The sequence below is a fragment of the Piliocolobus tephrosceles genome, unplaced genomic scaffold (genome assembly GCF_002776525.5).
Source record: "Piliocolobus tephrosceles isolate RC106 unplaced genomic scaffold, ASM277652v3 unscaffolded_19149, whole genome shotgun sequence".
Lineage (NCBI taxonomy): Eukaryota > Metazoa > Chordata > Mammalia > Primates > Cercopithecidae > Piliocolobus > Piliocolobus tephrosceles.
The window spans coordinates 1-20,677 of NW_022301142.1; the positions used below are offsets into that span (position 1 = coordinate 1).

A 20,677-nucleotide genomic window follows, 5' to 3' on the forward strand; every position below is an offset into this window, starting at 1 on the left:
GATTGTAAACTAGTTCAACCATTATGGAAAACAGTATGGCGATTCCTCAAGGATCTAGATCTAGATGTACCATATGACCCAGCCATCCCACTACTGGGTATATACCCAAAGGATTATAAATTATGCTACTACAAAGACACATGCACACGTATGTTTATTGCAGCTCTATTCACAATAGCAAAGACTTGGAATCAACCCAAATGTCCATCAGTGACAGACTGGATTAAGAAAATAATGTAGCACATATACACCATGGAATACTATGCAGCCATAAAAAAGGATGAGTTTGCGTCCTTTGTAGGGACATGGATGCAGCTGGAAACCATCATTCTTAGCAAACTATCACAAGAAGAGAAAACCAAACACCGCATGTTCTCACTCATAGGTGGGAACTGAACAATGAGCTCACTTGGACTCGGGAAGGGGAACATCACACACTGGGGCCTATCATGGGGAGGGGGGAGGGGGGAGGGATTGCATTGGGGAGTTATACCTGATATAAAGGATGAATTGATGGGTGCTGACGAGTTGATGGGTGCAGCACACCAACATGGCACATGTATACATATGTAACAAACCTGCACGTTATGCACATGTACCCTAGAACTTAAAGTATAATAAAAAAAAATTAAAAAAAAAAAAAAAAGAAGACATACGGTTGGGCGCAGTGGCTCATGCCTGTAATCCCAGCACTTTGGGAGGCTAAAGCAAGTAGATCACAAGGTCAGGAGTTTGAGACCAGCCTGGCCAATATGGTGAAACCCCATCTCTCCTAAAAATACAAAAGTTAGCCGGGCATGGTGGCATGCTCCTATAGTCCCAGCTATTTGGGAGGCTGAGGCAGAAGAATTGCTTGAAGCCAGGAAGTGGAGGTTGCAGTGAGCTGAGATTGCACCATTGCATGCCAGCCTGGGTAACAGAGCCAGACTCTGTCTCAAAAAAAAAAAAAAAAAAAAAAAAAAAAAAAAGGATACATATGGCCAACAATCATATGAAAAAAAGCTCAGCTCAACATCACTGATCATTAGAGAAAAATCAAAACCACAATGAGATACCATCTCACACCAGACAGAATGGCTATTACTAAAAAGTCAAATAACAGATGCTCGCAAGGCTGTGGAAAAGAGGGAATGTTTATACACTGCTGATGGGAATGTAAATTAGTTCAGCCACAGTGGAAAGCAGCTTAAAGATTTATCAAAGAACTAAAACAAGCTACCATTCGACCCAGCAAACCCATTACTGGGTATCTACCCAAAGGAAAATTAATCATTTTACCAAAAAGATACTGCACTTGTATATTCATGATAGTACTATCTACAATAACAAAGACATGAAATCAACCTAAGTATCCATCAACAGAGGATTGGATTAATAAAATGTGGTACATGTATACCTATATAAAATACTATGCTGCCATAAAAAAGAATGAAATCATGTCCTTTGCAGCAACATGGATGTAGCTGGAGACTGTTATCGTACGTGAATTAACGCAGAAACAGAAAACCAAATACCACATGTTCTCACTTATAAGTGGGAGCTAAATAGTGGGTACACATGGACACAATGAAGGGAACAATAGACACTGGGGCCCACTGGAGTGGGCAGGAAGGAAGGGAGGCAAAGGCTGAAAAACTACCTATTGGCTACTATGCTCACTACCTGGTGATGGGATCATTCATACTTAAAACCAGAGCATCATGCAATATACCCATGTAACAAACATGCACATGTAACCACTGAATAGAAAATAAAAGTTGAAATTATAAAAAATGGAACCTGAGGCTTAGATTGGTCAAGCCACTTGCCCAGTGTTACCAAGATTTTAAGCAGATGTTTTGACACCTTCTCTACTAGTGTTTCATCATGTCAAAAGGACAAGAAAAAAGTCTCAACATTTTCTGGTTTCCTTCACAACATTACATCACATCTCATTCATAATATGTGTTCGATTAATTTTGCCAATTAATTAAAAAGTGTATGACACTTGAACATTGGGTAATTTTAGAAGTACTCTAGATCAGAATTTGAACATTTCAACAGTAAGGAGAAAGGAATACACTCACGATGAACACGAATCTTAGTTTCTACTTTTTTTTTTTCTTTGCCAGCCTTCTGATGTTGGTTAGAAAGTTTTACTTAGCAGGAACATGGCCACAAAACAAACAATATGATGGTAACAGTGAAGAATAATTCATTGGAGGTACTGTGCTGTAAATAACTGAGAATTGACTACAAAGAAGAAAGTATTTCTTTAAAACCTGTTCTTTGGGATAAGAACTCTCAAGTCACTCTGTTTTTCTCATAAAGATTAGAGGTACACTGCTATTTTCATCACCTTATATCAAGGATACAAACTATCAATGTGGCTTGTCTGTTGATATTGACTTTGATCACGTGTTTTGAGGTAGTGTTTGCCAGGTTTCTCTACTGCAAAGTTACTCATCCCCATACAAACTGTCATACTCTACTCTTTAGAAGCAAGTCATTAAGTACAGCTCATACTCTAAGCTTAAGAAGTGAAGCTCCACCAGCTTGAATGGGAAAGATCTACATACATTATTTGGAATTCCTCTGTAATGGGAGATTTGCCTCTTTTCCTCCATTTATTTATTTAGTCATTTGTGTCCCTATGGACTCATCTATTTTATACTTTGTGTTATAATCTAATACTGCAATACAGACAAACCTCAGCTTATGACCATTTGACTTACCTGCAAATTTTCAAGTTTATGGTGGGTTTATTGGGATGTAATTGCATGGTATGCTGAGGAGCATCTGGACTTATGGTTTGACCTATGATTTTTTGACTTTATGATGGGTTTGTTGGGGTACTAAATGCCTTTTCAACTTGTAATATTTCTAACTTATGATGGGTTTATCAAGTCATAGCCCCATCAGAAGGTGAGGAGTATCTATATTTTATTGCTGGAATTTTTCCAAATTTGGCAATCTTTCAGGATGACTCCTCTATCCCTTTGCCATGCCCTCATCTTTTTTTATTATTTTATTATTATACTTTAAGTTCTAGGGTACATATGCATAACGTGCAGGTTTGTTACATATGTATACTTTTACTTTCTGGTACTATGAGATTCTCCAGGTCCATCTCATATTTCCCCTGTCCTGGTCGTAGAATCAGTTATTTCTCCAAGGAACTCTAGTTCCTTTTATTGGAGAATGATATTAGAATCCAAGGTTTTAGCACTGGGTGTGCTAGTTGCCACTAGGGTACTATTGCTTCTAGGCCCTCTCAGGACACAGGGCTAGGAACTATACATATGTATACTGACTCAGGTACATACACATGTGTAATTATTTTTGTATCTATTCACTTCTGTCAATATTAGGTTAAACATGAGTACATACTGATGTCTCTGAATCGAATCCAGTACCACATAGTTCATCCTAGCCTTCTTTTCTTGATTATTTGTACTTCCCACCTACAGATCATTTACTTATTTTTTCAATCTTAGTATACATGTATGGCTGTTTGAGAATTGTCTACACACATCTCCTTGAGAAACAACTTTGCCAATTAGAGTGCAGTGTTTATGTATAGTTTCTTTATATTTTGTTTTATATTTTCCAGAAGAAAACACTGTTTCACAAAGTTACTTTATGGTCTTTTAAAGTTTGGTAGAATTTCCCTGTGAAACTCTCTGGGGATTGATACTTTTTGGTAAGTAGTTCCTTATAATTTTCTCTATTTCTTCTTTTAAAAAAATGTTCCCTGTTTCTTCTATGAAGATAGATCTCTTTAATTTTTATATCTCTAATAAAGTTGTTTTTGGTAATCATTACTTTCCTAGGAAATTATCTCTATTATCTAGATTTTGAAATTTATTTGCATAGAAGTCTGCAAAGTAGTCTCTTATAAAGTCTTAAATTTCTTCTAATAGTTTTTTCCCCATTCTTTATTTTGCGTATTTTTGCTTCCTCTGTTTTATTTTGATTAATGTAGCTAGTGGTTTGTCTATATTATCAATCTTTTAAAAAATAAGGATTTTGATTCATTAACTAGGTGTATGCTGTTTCGATTCTCTTGTTAATTCTTACTTTTTTTGTTAATTTCTTGTGTTCTTTTACTTAATTTGTTGTATTTATTATAAGTTTCTTTTTGTTTTTTTGCTGGTGCTCTACCACCATCCCTTTGGACATTTTTTTTTAAGTTGTGTTAAAAACACATAGCTTAAAACTCATAATCTTAACTATTTTGAAGCAGAGAGTTGAGAAGTGTTAAGTATATTCACATTGTTGTGCACATTTAAAAAATTTTTGTTAGCTCAATATTTAATCAATTTATTTTCAATCTTTTATTTTTACTAATAGCAGTGTTTAGTGTTATAAAATTTCCTCTGATCACTGCTTTATATTTATCCCATGGATTCTGATATGAAGTGTTTACATCATCATTATTTGTTTTAGAGGTACTGTAGTTTTGGTTTATATTTTTCCTTTAAACCAAGAGTTGTTTAACTGAAGGTTTTTAAAATTTATTTTTAAATGTATAATGGGCACATAATTGTACATATATATGGGATACAATGTGGTGTTTCAATGCATGTATACACAGTATAATGATCAAATAGGTGTGATGACCATATCCATCACAATAAACATTTGTTACTTCTTTGTGGTGACAACACTTAAAATCTGCTTTTCTAGCTATCTTGAAATATATGCTACATTATTATTTGCTATAGTCACCCAACTGTGGTGAATACCAAAATTTATTCTTCCTAAGTGTAACTTTATACCCATTGACCAACATCTTTCAGTGCCTCTGCCTTCTTTCTCTGCCCAGCCCCCAGTAACCACGATTCTACCCTCTACTTGTGTGACATCAACTTTTTAAAATTCCACATATGAGTGAGATCATGTGGTGTTTGTCTTTCTGTGCCTGGCTTATTTCATTTAACATTTCAAATGTATTCTATCAATTGTAACTTGCTAGTGTAGTGCATGAATTCTGAAATATGCTGATGAGAGGATGTATCTCAAAGGTTATCAACATGATTGCATTTCTCTGCCACCTAACCATACACTATACATTTATCTTGACTCTATGGTTTTCAAGAACAGTACTTTGAGCTTGCTCATTGCCTTACTTTTCTTTGAACCTATTAAAACGCTACTTCATTTAAATTTTATCTAAACTCCATCCTTCCACCAAAAACTAAAATAACCCCATATTTTCCTTTTTAAATGCTGCACTTATGCTTGTGTTTCTCCTTTGAGGGAGCAAGAGTTAAGTTCAGCTTTTGTTTCCAGATTTGAATGATTTAAGAGTACTTTAACAAGTGAATCTGAATATGTATAGTAATGTAACATTTTAACTTTTGTAGAAAGTTTTATAATTATCTAAGGACTGTTTACCTTACCCTTTTATGGACAACAACAAGACCTTTTGGTCAGCCACATTTCTTATTTTCCTTTTCATTTCTATGAATAAAAGATTCAGTTGACTTCGTTTCTGGTCTTTTAAAATTATGTTTTATTTAATGAGTGCTTCTTCATTTAAAAATAATATAATCTGGTCACAAAGGCTACATTCTCATCTCTGGCCATGAGATGGTCATAGTTCTAGGCGTCAAATGCTGTTCTACGACCAATTGATCTTGATCTCTTCCTGGAGCTGATTTTAAAAATCATTCTTTTAGAATCTGCCTCTCTGATATGCTCACTCTCTGAATTTGTTATTTGTATCAGAAATAAACTCATGTATATATTAAACTAACAAAAATGTGGAATTATTTTAGCAATTTATATGGAAATGTTTCTAAGGAGCAGGGTGAGATTGTACCTCTACTTATGACATTTATAACTGCAGACATCTGTTTAGCTTATATGTATGCATTCCAGGAATTCAAGCAAAGGGCAAAAGATCGTGATGCTTTCCATGTCATTCAGGATTGCAGTGGTTTGCCATACAAATAAAGAAAATTAAGTAAAAGTGTGAACACCTGTAAAATACAGTGGACAGATTGTTTATGGGTAACAGAAAATACAGAGTTCCTTTTCATAAGAGAGTTGGACAGAAGAAACAGTATTTTTCATATTCTTATTTGCAAAAGCTTTTCTAATATGTCATTAAGTAAAATCTGATCACAAATACAGCCTTTTCTCCTGTAAGAGCTGTCCTAACTCTTCTGTTTAGCTACATTTGCATAAGTATTTTCAATTTCTTTGTCTTCAGGACACGTGTGGGTAAATTCTTCACGGGCATAGGCATTGTGGAGATAACGCCAGACTCCTGAGAATTCTGCTGGAATGTCAAAGTCACGATATTTCTTGGCAGCAACCTAGAATTTTGCAAAAAAAAGAGGAAAAAGAAAGGCATCAGTAATATGTCTACTATGTAGAAATACATCTTAGAAGTCAAGATTATCAAAGGCATCTTATCGACACAAAAAGCACTATAAAATAAACTATGAAGTAGACTCGAATCTTGGACTATTTTGATGTTTTGTCTACAAATGTTGACAAAACCATATGCTTACAGTCGTGTTTATATTGATTCTATATTTAATTATGACTATATTTAGTGGAAGGAAGCACAGAAAATGAGCACATATCCACCACCACTAGACTAAGAGTTTATTTAGAGTCCTATGTCTTATTTCTTTACGTATTCTCTGTGTTTGGCATAGGACTCAGAGAGCAAATTCTGCATAAGTCTGTGCAATAAATATTTGTTAAATTTATGATTAATTCATCATAATATGAATAGCCCAAATTGGTTAGTCCCTATTATGATCTAGGCACTGTTCTAAGCATTTTAAATGCTTTAATTTATTTAATTCTCTTAACAATTCTGTAAAATAGGTAATATTATTATCCTTTATAAAATAAAGACAAGACAGTGGCAAATACCTTCTGATTTAGAAAGAAAGAAACAAGTTTTGGCTGGGCGCGGTGGCTCATGCCTGTAATTCTAGCACTTTGGGAGGCCAAGGCAGGCGGATCACTTGAGCCCAGGAGTTCAAGACCAGCCTGTGCAACATGGTGAAACCCTGTCTCTACAAAAAGTACCAAAAATTAGCTGGGCGTAGTGGCATGCACCTGTAGTCCCAGCTACTCAAGAGGCTGGGGTGGGAAGACTGCTTGAGCCTCAGAGGTGGGGGTTGCAACAAGCCTTGATCATGCCACTGCACTCCAACCTGGGTGACAGAGCAAGATCCTATCTCAAAAAAGAAAAAAAAAAAAAAAAAAAAAGAAACAAGTTTTAATACTTCCCAGAAGAGATCATTATGGATTTTCTGTCTAAAGAGAAAAAAGAGATGTAGATACTACACATGATGATGATGATGATGATAATGAGAAAGCTATAATATAATAATACTGCACTGGAAGGTCACTGTGCTTTGTGCTGGCAACTGGCAAACCCCTCCCACCCATTCAGCCTGCCCTATAAAGACTTACTTTAATAATATTCAGCTTGGGTAACAAGCTACAATCAGCCAGTGTTAGCTGATCCCCATCCAAGAATAGTCTTCTGGAAACTGTGGGTTCCTCAGCACTGTCTGGATCAATTTCATCCAGAAGTGGGGTGTTTAAGTAGTCATCCAGACGCTTGAATTCTTTGAGCAGAGATTTTTCAAAATCTGAGACAATGAAGTACTTGTAAATGTATTGTCTTTTGACTAAATACATTCTAAATATGCTTTCCTCACATTTAGACACCTCTATCTATACATACTGCTTACACTGGCTCTTCAACATCTAGTTAACTATTTAGAATGCTCAACTACTCACTGATACGACAAAGTAAGCTCAAATAGTGAGTGTAAATCTTTTGGGTTTTTCTTAGGGAGGTGCATTGGCAGGAGAGTAAAAGAAAGAAAAGTGACACATGTTATCCAACTCAGAAGAGTTAGAAAGTGAAAGAAAAAACACAGTTCTTGTGACTCAGAGGACAATAAACCTATTTAAGAATGTTCATGGGAAATGGTAGGTGCCACAGTTTAAGAAACCTTAAAGGTACATAGTCTTGCAGTTAGTTCACACCTGGTAATTGCTATATTGAATCTTGAGTTTTAAATCTAATAAAACTTCATGCAAGGGAATTTCAGAGGAGAGAACAGACAATGAGGGGAAGACTAGGCTAGTCCCCCAAATATACTATATATTCAGGAAAATTCTATTTTTGCTGAGTGAGAGTATGAAAAGTGAGGAAAAACAGAGATTTAAAGAAAGGGATCTTACTCTTATTTGCCTCCTTTTGCGTATTCTTAATGTATGCAGAAAACTTGGCAAAGAGGTTACAGCCCACATCAAAAGACTCCTTGTACTTGGGACTCAGGTGAGGGTACCTTAAAAAGAAAGACGAGTCAACTATCATTTGCACGTAACATGACAGAGACCAGGTGCCCTAGCTTGCACTATACTGAAAATGGAAGTTCTGGAAAATTGCGCTGGAAACTAAACACCCTTAGAAGTCTCTCAGTAGAAGTTTATATTTTTTTCCAATCTCAGAACACTTTAGTTTCTAAAGTTCACGGGGAAATCAGTTGTCTGGAATCCAAAGCTCATTTATCTGTTTTGGCTAGGCGCAGTGGCTCACGCCTGTAATCCCAGCACTTTGGGGGGCTGAAGTGGCTGGATCACCTGATGTCAGGAGTTTGAGACCAGCCTGGCTAACATAGTGAAACCCCGTCTCTACTAAAAACACAAACATTAGCTGGGCGTGGTAGTGGGCGCCTGTAGTCCCAGCTACTCAGGAAGCTGAGGTAGGAGAACTGCTTGAAGCTGGCAGGTGGAGGTTGCAGTGAGCTGAGATCGCGCCATTGCACTCCAGCCTAGGCGACAAAAGTGAAACTCAGTCTCAATAAAAAAGAAAAGAAAAAGAAAAATATGATTTCAAATATTACAACTTATAAAACAAATGATGGAATAAATTGGATGAAGAAAATGGGAAAAAAGTAGCCAAGATATCCTCTCTTAGTAATACAAAGCTCAGTTAGCATAATTAAATAAAATAATGTAATAATATAATTCACCACATTAACAAATCAAATAAGAAAACCCATATGATAATGACAGATGTGGAAAAGTATTCAAGAAAAAATCAGCACCTCATGGAGATATCTGTGCTCCCATGTTTACATGGAGAAACAACCTAAGTTCTCATCAATACATGAATGGATATAGAAATTGTGATATATATATGTATACTAGAATATTAATCAGCCTTAAAAATAATGAAATCCTGTCATTTGCAACAACATGGATGAACCTGGATGACATTGTGGTAAGTGAAATAAGCCAGGCACAGAAAGACAAATACTCCATGATCTCACTTATGTGTGGCATCTTTAAAAGGTGAAATATATAGAAAAAAAGAATAGAGCAGTGATTACCACGGACAGTGGGGGGAGGAAATAGGGAGATGTAGGTCGAAGGGTACAAAGTTGCAGTTATGTAGAATGAGTAAGTCTAGAGATGTAATGTATAATATGAAGACTAATAATATTGCATACTGAAAATTTGCAAAGGATAGATTTTAGGTGCTCTTACCATATAAAAAGGGTAACTATATGAAGCGATGGATATGTTAATTTACTTGACTGCAGTAATCATTGCACTATGTATATGTATATCAAGACATCATGTGATATATCTTAAATATATACAATACAAACAAAGGCTAAAACACTCAATTCCTTTTCATAACACAAAAAACTCACTGCAAGCTAGAAATGGTCAGGTCAAAAACTTAGGTATCTTCCCTGATTCCTCTCTTTCCCTCTAACTCGACATTTGATCTATCAGCAACTCTGGTCAGCTTACCTTTCAAAATGTATCCAGAATCTGTCCACCTTCCCTGCCCCTGCCCAGTCCAAAGCCTACATTACTGTAACATCCTCCTGACTATAATCCCTACTCCCATACTTGTCCCTCGTACACCGGGAATATTCTCCACCCATAGAGCAATCATGTTAAAATGTAAGTCATATCATGCCTTTCCCCTACTCATTATCCTGCAATGTCCTCATCTCAGAGTTAGAGCCCAAGTGCTCACAGTGGTCTACAAGAAACCACATGATACGAGCCACCTTCTTTCCCACCCAGTCTATTAACCACCCAGAAGCCAGAGTGATGGCTTTCCCCTACTCAGTACTCTGCAATTGTCTTATCTTATTGAGTCACAGCCTAATTCATTACAGTAGCCTATAAGGACCCACATGATGTGATCCCACCTTACCTCTCTTCTCTCATATCCCTCACTCGCTCAATTATGACACAGACTTTCTTGCTATCATTCAAATAGGCCTGGAAAGCTCCTGCCCCAGAGCCTTTTAACTTGGTCTGCCCTTAGATGAGGGGGACATATGCATTTTCTCTCACATATGTGCATGCCTTGCTCCCACTTTTCCTTCAGGTCTTTTTCATGGGTATCTCTTTCTAAGTGAAGCCTTTCTGTGGACGCTCAATGTAACACTGCAACATCACTCCTTTCCATAATATCACTACTTCTCTCTTTTGCTTTATTTTTATCTTTAGCAGGACAGTTTTAAATTACCTGTGTTATGCCTTCCCCAACCCCAGGCAACACAGTATGGAGAGAGATGCCCTTTCTTTGGGAGAAGAAGAAGTAAGTGAACACCAGACTTTTGCCTCAGACCCAAACACTGAGCCCAACACAGTAAAGTCTAGCCCTGGACAGGCCATGATTACCCCAGACTTTAGGCTGGTCCCCACAGACTTGGGCACTAGGCCAGCCCTCGTAGCCCCAGTGTCCAGGCCATCCCTGCAGATGTAGTCTCCCATCCTTGGGCCAGTAGCCCCAGACTCCAGACTTCCTTCAGCAGCAGGTCATACCTCCAGGCTTGCACCCCTCCAAGACAGTCCCTTCACTTCAGGACAACCACTGTACCCCCAGACTCAGCTTTTAGGCCCTCTCCATCACAAGACTAGCATGTTTGGACCCCAGTTTAAGGCAAACACCCACAGACCCAGTATCCAGACCAACTCAGCTCCAGGCTGGCCTTCACACTCCCAGGCTTTGAGTCTGTCCCAGTGCCACATTGACACCCATGGACCTCAGCTCCAGGCTGGCCCCCATGACCTCAGGTACCAGATCAGCACCCAAAGATTCAGCCTCCAATATAGCCCTTATGGGTACAGACTCCAGGCCAACCTTGGTGGCCCCAGATTTCAGGCTGGCCCATTCAAGCTCAGGCTTCAGGCCTAGACCAGGCTCCAACCCAGCCCAAAAAGGCTGGCCCACACGGCCCTAGGCTTCAGGTCCAACCCAGTACTAAGCTGGCCTCTTCAACCCCAGACTTTGGGCAACAGTAGCAGAATACACATTATTTTCAAGTGCATGCAGAATATTCACCAGGATAGCTCATATGTTAGGCCACAAAACAATTCTTAACCACTTAAGAAGATTGAAATTATATCAATTATTTTTTCCAACCACAATGAACATCCTTGTCTTGTTTCCGATCTTAAGGGGAAAAACTTCAGTCCTTCACTGTTGAGTACAATGTCAGCTGTGGGTTTTTCTTTTTTTGTTGTTGTTTTATTGGGTATTTTATTATGTCAGAAACTGTGCTAAATGCTATGAATGCATGATCATATTTCATCTGTGCAATGTATTTTTTTCATTTCTTTTTTATTATACTTTAAGTTCTACGGTACATGTGCACAACATGCAGGTTTGTTACATATGTATACATGTGCCATGTTGGTGTGCTGCACCCATTAACTCATCATTTACATTAGGTATATCTCCTAATACTATCCCTCCCGCTAACCCCTCCCCACAATAGGATCTGGTGTGTGATGTTCCCCTTCCTGTGTCCAAGTGTTCTCATTGTTCAATTCCCACCTATGAGTGAGAACATGCAGTGTTTGGTTTTTTGTCGTTGTGATAGTTTGCTGAGAATGATGGCTTCCAGCTGCATCCATGTCCCTACAAAGGACATGAACTCATCCTTTTTTATGGCTGCATAGTATTCCATGGTGTATATGTGCCACATTTTCTTAATGCAGTCTATCATTGATGGACATTTGGGTTGGTTCCAAGTCTTTGCTACTGTGAATAGTGCCACCATAAACATACGTGTGCATGTGTCTTTATAGCAGCATGATTTATAATCCTTTGGGTATATACCCAGTAATGGGATGGCTGGGTCAAATGGTATTTCTAGTTCTAGATCCTTGAGAATCACCACACTGTCTTCCACAATGGTTGAACTAGTTTACAGTCCCACCAACAGTGTAAAAGTGTTCCTATTTCTCCACATCCTCTCCAGCACCTGTTGTTTCCTGACTTTTTAATGATTGTCATTCTAACTGGTGTGAGATGGTATCTCATTGTGGTTTTGATTTGCATTTTTCTGATGACCAGTGATGATGAGCATTTTTTCATGTGTCTGTTGGCTGCATAAATGTCTTCTTTTGAGAAGTGTCTGTTCATATCCTTTGCCCACTCTTTGATGGGGTTGTTTGATTTTTTCTTGTAAATTTGTTCGAGTTCTTTATAGATTCTGGATATTAGCCCTTTGTCAGATGGGTAGATTGTAAAAATTTTCTCCGATTCTGTAGGTTGCCTCTTCACTCTGATGGTAGTTTCTTTTGCTGTGCAGAAGCTCTTGAGTTTAATTAGATCCCATTTGTCAATTTTGGCTTTTGTTGACATTGCTTTTGGTGTTTTAGTCATGAAGTTCTTGCCCATGCCTATGTTCTGAATGGTATTGTCTAGGTTTTCTTCTAGGGTTTTTATGGTTTTAGGTCTAACATTTAAGTCTTTAATCATCTTGAATTAATTTTTGTATTAATTAATTAATTAATTAGGTGTAAGGAAGGGATCCAGTTTCAGCTTTCTACATATGGCTATCCAGTTTTCCTAGCACCATTTATCAAATAGGGAAACATTTCTTGTTTTTGTCAGGTTTGTCAAAGATCAGATGGTTGTAGATGTGTGGTATTATTTCTGAGGGCTCTGTTCTGTTCCATTGGTCTATATCTCTGTTTTGGTACCAGTACCATGCTGTTTTGGTTACTGTAGCCTTGTAGTATAGTTTGAAGTCAGGTAGCATGATGTTTCCAGCTTTGTTCTTTTGACTTAGGATTGTCTTGGCAATGCAGGCTCTTCATATATGGCCTTTATCAGATTGTAGAAGCTATTTTCTATTCCTAGTTTGTTAAGTGTTTTTATCATGAAACGGTGTTAGAGTTTGTCAAATGCTTTTTTATGCATCAATTGAGATAATCATGTACTTTTTGTCTTTTACTGGTATTATGTATTTCTTCATATGGCTTCATGTTTCTGTCTGGTGTCCTCTCATTTCTGTCTGGAGGACTCCCTATAGCATCTTGTAGGGCAGGTCTACTAGCAATAAATTTCCTCAATTTTTGTTCATGTAGAGTGTCTTAATTTCTCCTTTATTTTTGGAGGATCATTTTTGCCAAATTGAGAATTATTGGTTGACAGATTTTTTTTTCTTTTAGCACTTTAAATATGTCTTCTCTCTTCTTCTGGCCACCATGGTTTCTGATGAGAAATCTTCTGTTAATCTTATTGAAGATCCCTTCTATGTGATGAATTGCCTCTTCCTTAATGCTTTTAAAATCCTTTCTTTGGCTTTGGCTTTATATAATTTGATTATAGTGCATCTTGTTGTGGATCACTTTGAGTTTATTCTACTTGGAGTTCATTGAGTTTCTTGGATGTGTAGAGCAAGTTCCTTCATCAAATTGTCAGCCATAATTTTTTTTCAAATATTCTTTCTACCTCTTTCTCCTCATCCCTTCCCTCTGGGACTCTCATTATGTACAACTTGGTAAATTTGGTGGTGCTCCACAGGTTTCAAGTTCTATTCTTTATCTTCTCTTTCTGCAGACTAAATAATTTCAACTGACCTATGTTCCATTTTGCTGATTGTTTTTTCTGTGTTCAAGTTTGTTGTAGAAAACCTCTAGTAATCTCTGATTTCTTTGAGCAGTGGTTTGCAGTTCTCCTTGTAGAGATCTTTCATCTCCTAGTTAGTTGTATTCCTGGGTATTTTATTCTTTTTGTGGCAATTGTGAATGGTTTTTTTTTTTTTTTCCTGATTTGGCTCTCGGCTTGACTGTTTTTGGTTTATGGGAATGCTTGTGATTTTTGCATATTGATTTTGTAACCCAAGACTTTAGTGAAGATGTTTATCAGCTTAATAAGCTTTTGGGCTGAGACCGTGGGGTTTTCTAGATATAGGATCATGTGACCTGCAAACAGGGATACTTTCATTTCCTCTCTTCCTATTTGAATGCTCTTTATTTCTTTCTTTTGCCTGATTGCCCTGGGCAGGCCTTCCAATACTATGTTGAATAGGAGTAGTGGGAAAGGGCATACTTGTCTTGTGCTCCTCTTTAAGGGGAATGCTTCCAGCTTTTGCCCATTCAGTACAATGTTGGGTGTAGGATTTTCATATATGGCTCTTATTATTTTGAGGTATGTTTCTTCAATACCTAGTTTATTGAGAGTTTTTTTTTGAAATGAATGGATGTTGAACTTTAACAAAAGCCTTTTCTGCATGTATTGAGGTAGTCATGAGGTTTTTGTCTTTAGTTCTGTTTATGTGGCGAATCACATATGTTGATTTTTGTATGTTGAATCAACCTTGCATTCCAGGGATAAAGTCTACTTGGCACAAACAAATGGAAAAACATTCCATACTCATGGATAAGAAGAATCAATGTTGTTAAAATGGCCATACTGCCCAAAGCAATTTATAGATCCAATACTATTCCTATTAAGCTCCCATTGAGATTCTTCACAGAACTAGAAAAAACTATTTTAAAATTCATATGGAACCAAAAAAGAGCCCAAATAGCCAAAGCAATTGTAAGCAAAAAGGACAAAGCTGGAGACATCACACTACCTGACTTCAAACTATACTACAGGGTTATAGTAACCAAAATAGCATGGTACTGGTACAAAAACAGGCACAGAGACCAATGAAACAGAAGAGAACCCAGAAATAACACCACATGCATAAAACTATCTTATCTTTGACAAACCTGACAGCAACCAACAAGCAATGGGGAAAGGATTCCCTGTTCGATAAATGGTGCTGGGATAACTGGCTAGCCATATGCAGATGATTGAAACTGGACCCCTTCCTCACATCATATACAAAAATTAACACAAGATGCATTAAAAACTTAAGTGTACAACCCAAAACTATGAAAACCCTAGAAGACAACATAGGCAATATCATTCAGGACATAGGAATAGGCAAAGATTTCATGATGCCAAAAGCAATTGCAACAAAAGCAAAAATTGACAGATGGAATTTAATTAAACTAAAGAGCTTCTACACAGCAAAAGAAACTGTCAACAGAGTAAACAAACAACCTACAGAATGGGAGAAAATTTTTCCAAACTACACATCTGACAAAGGTCTAACATCCAGCATCTATAAGGAACTTAAACAAATTTACAAGAAAAAAATCACATTAAAAAGTGGGCAAAGGATATGCACAGACACTTTTCAAAAGAAGATATACATGCGACAACTAAGCATATGAAAAAAGTGCATTACTGATCATTGGAGAAATGCAAATCAAAACCACAATGAGATGCCATCTCACACCAGTTAGAATGGCTATTACTAAAAAGTCAAGAAATAACAGATGCTTGCAATGTTGTGGAGAAAAGCAAACACTTATACACTGTTGGTGGGAGTGTAAATTAGTTCAACCATTGTGGAAGACAGTATGATGATTCATCAAAGATCTAAAAACAAATACAGTTTGACCCAGCAATCCCATAACTGGGTATATACTCAAAGGAATATAAATCATTCTATTATAATGACAGAGGCACATGTATGTTCACTGTAGCACTGTTCACAATAGCAAAGACATGGAATCAGCCTAAATGCTCAACAATGATAGACTGGATAAAATAAAAGGTGGTACATATACACTAGGAAATACTATGCAGCCATAAAACAGAACAAGATCATGTCCTTTGCAGGGACATGGATGGAGCTGGAAGCTGTTATTCTTAGCAAACTATTGCAGAAAGATAAATCCAAATAATAATGCATATTCTCTCTTATAAATGGGAGCTAAATGATGATAAAACACAGACACATAGAGGGGAACTACACATACTGGGGCCTAGCAGAGGGTGGAGAGTGGGAGAAGGGAGAGAATTAGGAAAAATAACTAATGAGTACTAGGCTTAATACCAAAGTGATGAAATAATCTGTGCAACAAACCCTTAAGATACAAGTTTACCTATGTAACAAACCTGTACAAATACCCCTGAACTTAAAATAAAATTTAAAAAAAGAAAACTTCTAGTGAACTTTTTGAACATTATTATACTTTTCAGCTTCAGAATTTCTATTTGGCTTATTTTTATAATTTCTGTATTTTTATTGATATTCTTTATGTGTTGAGACTTTTTTTTTTTTTTGGCTTTCTGTAGCTTTCAAAACATAGTCAGGACAGTTGATTTAAAGTCGTTGTCTATTAATTCACATGTCCGTGTCTCCTCAAGACAATTTCTATTAATTTATTTTTCCCCTTGAGAATGGGCCACACTTTCTTGTTTCCTCACATGCCTCAGTTTTTTTCTTGAAAACCAGATGTTTTGAATGTTATAATGTAGAAACTCTGGAAATCTGATTGATTCTCCCACTCCCCTGGTCTTGTTGCTGCTTATTGTGGTTGTTGTTGGTTTAGTGCATTTTCTTAACTAATTTTGTAAAGCCTATATTTTTTTTGGTATGCGTGGCCTCTGAAATCTTTATTCCATCAGCTTTAGTCAGCTATCGATTTTACAGAGATTTTATTAAACTCCTGGAAGCAAAACAAAGAAACAAACTATGAAAAGAAAAAGCTTTCTTAGTTTTTGAGGGTTGGTTCTGTGTTGGGGCTCTCCTTCATTGCTTAGCTATGTTCTGCCTTAGCCTTCATTTTCTGCTTGTGTGGTGCCTGAAGTTTAGCCAGAATCAAGAGCCTAGAATCTTCTCAGTTCTTTTGTGGGCACACATCTAGAAATGGGTCCATGCATAGTCTTCTATAGTCCTCAGAATACATAAAACGTTTTGAAGCCATTATTTCCCTAAGCATCCCCCAAGCATCCCAGCCTCTTTCTTCCTGGGATTTTTTTTTTTTTTTAATCGAGATGGAGTTTTGCTCTTGTTGTCCATGCCCAGGCTGGAGTGCAATGGCACGATCTCGGCTCACCACAACCTCGGCCTCCTGGGTTCAAGTGATTCTCCTGCCTCAGCCTCCCAAGTAGCTGGGATTACAGGCATGCACCACCATGCCCAGCTAATTTTGTGTTTTTTGTAGAGACAGGATTTCTCTATGTTGGTCAGGCAGGTCGTGAACTCCTGACCTCAGGTGACCTGCCTGCCTCGGCCTCCCAACGTGCTAGGATTACAGGCATGAACCACTGTGCCTGGCCCTTCCTGGGATTTTTCAATTTGTCTATTGCTTTTCCCAAATGTTATTCCTTGTCCTGTGTAGTTGTGACTGATAGATTTGCTTTAAAATGCTTTCCACAAACACCACCAGGGAAGGTGACTCAGCCCTGGGGAAGCTCTAGTGCAGGTGACAAAAAGGTAAACCATTGAGGTAATCCTTCAGGGAACCACCAGATAGGTCAAACCACACAATCACAGTTCATTGAAAGTAAGGTCAATATCACTTCCTCTGGTACCAGTAACCTGCACCTGCAATATAAGCTGCCATTTTTAAGGCTATTGATGGACTGAGGGTTGGAGGATGGTATCAAGGTAACAAAAAATGCCACAGAACTCTCACTGAAATTTAGATTTTTATTCATTAAGTGTTCTCCTGGCTGCTGTAATTTTTGCTTAGATTCCAGAGTGCTGAAAAAGTTGTTTCTGACAGTTTTTGCCAGCCTATTCATTGCTTTTATGAAAGAATGGAGTTCTGGAGTTCCCTACTCCACCATTTCCATTAATGTGGGTGTTTACAAGGTTTTTAAAAAGTAGATAAAACAAAGTTCATATGGAAGGGTTCCCATATCCAGCAATATGGAAGACCAACCGCTGTGGAGGGCCTTATAAATAGACAATTCCTTTTAGCAGTGTTTGTAACAATAAAACTTAGAAACAATATTTTAGTCCTTTTTCAAGTCGTGGTAACTATTATGAAGTATTATGAACCAGTGGTTGTTGTGTGTTATCGAATCTTCACTTTTAAAAATGGGTGTGTCAAAGAGTGGGTGGAGATAATTTTTAATATATTTGACTGCTTGACCATTAGTACCTAATGGAGATATCGCACATCATCCAAAGGTCCTGGACTTTGAGCTGACTGTAGTAACTGTGTGTTCCATATATGAGAAGAAGGATACATACATTTATTTGGGTGGTCAGAGGGGCAAACTATGGCAGATAACACATTTATATACCACTCCTTAGATATGACCACATGAATTACCTCTGGACAATGAGATGTAAATGGAAATTTTTGGGTGTGGCTTCTGTGAAAAATCCTTAGAGCTAGCTTGTATATTAGATCTGTTACCTGGAGTTCCAGCAGACATATTGTCACCATGAGTTAACTTTGAGACTGGAAGCCTCACTTGAAGGATGGCAGAGAAGAAAGATTAGGAGTTGAAATCCCTAATGAAATTACGGAGCTATCATCCCAGGTTCATTCTGAGTTTCTTATGTGAGAAAAATAAAAACCCTATTTCTTTCTCTCTTTTCTTCTTTGTTTTTTGTTTTTTGTTTTTTGGTTTTAAGGAGCTGAGAATTTAATAGGCAAGAAGGAAGGGAGAAGACAGAAGGAAGAAGCTCCCCCCCATACAGAGACAGAGGGAGGCGGGCTCCAAAGCCGAAAGAGGAGGCCCCTCAAAAACCATATTTATTTCATTAAAAAAATTTATTTTAGGTTTTGGATACATGTGAAGGTTTGTTACATAGGTGAACTCATGTCATGGGAATTTGTTGTACAGATTATTTCATCACCAAGGTACTAAGTTCAGTACCCAATTGTTATCTTTTCTGCTCCTTTCCCTCCTCCAACCTTCCACCCTCAAGTAGACCCCAGTGTGTATTGTTCCCTTCTTTGTGTTCATGAGTTCTCATCATTTAGCTCCCGCTTATATGTGCAAACATGCAGTATTTGGATTTCTGTTCCTGTGTTAGTTTGCTAAGAATAATAGCCTGTAGCTCCATCCATGTTCCTGCAAAAGACACGATCTCATTCTTTTTTATGGCTGCATACTATTCCATGGTACATATGTACCACCTTTTCTTTATTCAGTCTGTCATTGATGGGCATTTAGGTTGATTCCATGTTTTTGTTATTGTGAATAGTGCTGCAATGAACATTCTCATGCATGCGTCTTTATGGTAGAATGATTTATATTCCTCTGGGCATATATCCAGTAATGAGATTGCTGGGTTAAATGGTAGTTCTGCTGTTAGCTCTATGAAGAATCACTACACTATCTTCAACAATGGTTGAACTAGTTTACACTCCCACCAACAGTGTAAAAGTGTTTGCTTTTCTCCACAACCTTGCCAGCATCTGTTATTTTTTGACTTTTTATTTTTAGCCATTCTGACTCACGTGAGATGGTATCTCATTGTGGTTTTGATTTGCATTTCTCCAGTGATCAGTAATGAGCTTTTTTTTCATATGCTTGTTTGCCCCATGTGTATCTGTTCATCTGTTTATGTCCTTTGCCCACTTTTGAATGCGATTTTTTTCTTGTAAGTTTGTTTAAGCTCCATATAGATGCTGGTATTAGACTTTTGTTAGATGCATAGTTTGTAAAAATCTTCTTCCATTCTGTAGGTTGTCTGTTTACTCTGTTGATTGTTTCTTTTGCTGTGTAGAAGCTCTTTTGTTTAATTAAAATCCGTTTGTCAATTTTTGCTTTTGTTGGGCAATTGCTTTTGTTGGGCAATCTTTGTCATGAAATCTTTGCCTGTTCCTATGTCCAGGATGGCATTGCCTAGGTTGTCTTCTAGGTTTTTGTAGTTTTGGGTTTTACACTTAAGTCTTTAATCCATCTTGATTTTTGTATATGGTGTAAGGAATAGGTCCAGCTTCAATTGTCTGCATAGGGCTAGCCAGCCCAGCATCATTTATTGACTAGGGAGTGCTTTCCCCATTGCTTGTTTTTGTCAACTTTGTCAAAAATCACACGATTGTAGGTGTGCGGCCTTATTACTGGGCTCTCTATTATGTCCCATTGGTCTATGTGCCTGTTTTCTTCTTTTCTTTTCTTTTTTTTGAGATGGAGTTTCACTCTGTTGCCCAGGCTGGAGTGCAATGACATGATCTTGGCTCGCTGCAACCTCCATCTCTCAGGTTCAAGCAATTCTCCTGCCTTAGTCTCCCAAGTAGGTGGGATTACAGGCATGTGCCACCAAGCCTGGTCAACTTTTGTATTTTTAGTAGAGATGGGGTTTCACCATGTTGGCCAGGCTGATCTGGAATGGCTGACCTCAGGTGATCCACCTGCCTCGGCCTCCAAAATTGCAGGGATTACAGGTGTTGTATCAGTACCATTCTGTGTTTTGCTTAAGGTAGCCCTGCAGTATAGTTAAAAGTTGGCTGATGTGATACCTCTAGCTTTGTTCTTTCTGCTTAGAATTGTCTTGGCTATTCGGGCTATTTTTTGGTTTCATATGAATTTTAAAATAGTTTTTTTCTAGTTCTGTGAAGAAGGTCA

General features: G+C 37.6%; 1 protein-coding gene across 1 annotated transcript in view; it reads right to left on the reverse strand.

The window, feature by feature from the left end:
* Positions 1-5,414: 5,414 nt before the first annotated feature.
* Positions 5,415-20,677, reverse strand: part of CLIC2 (chloride intracellular channel 2) — a 36,771-nt gene continuing 21,508 nt past the window's right edge. Inside the window, exons 4-6 of the mRNA XM_026450387.1 lie at positions 8,209-8,315; positions 7,426-7,607; positions 5,415-6,305 (exon numbers count right to left, since the gene is read on the reverse strand). Of these exons, the coding sequence (XP_026306172.1) occupies positions 6,144-6,305; positions 7,426-7,607; positions 8,209-8,315 (451 nt within the window). The 3' untranslated portion in view covers positions 5,415-6,143. The remainder of the gene's footprint in view (positions 6,306-7,425; positions 7,608-8,208; positions 8,316-20,677) is intronic.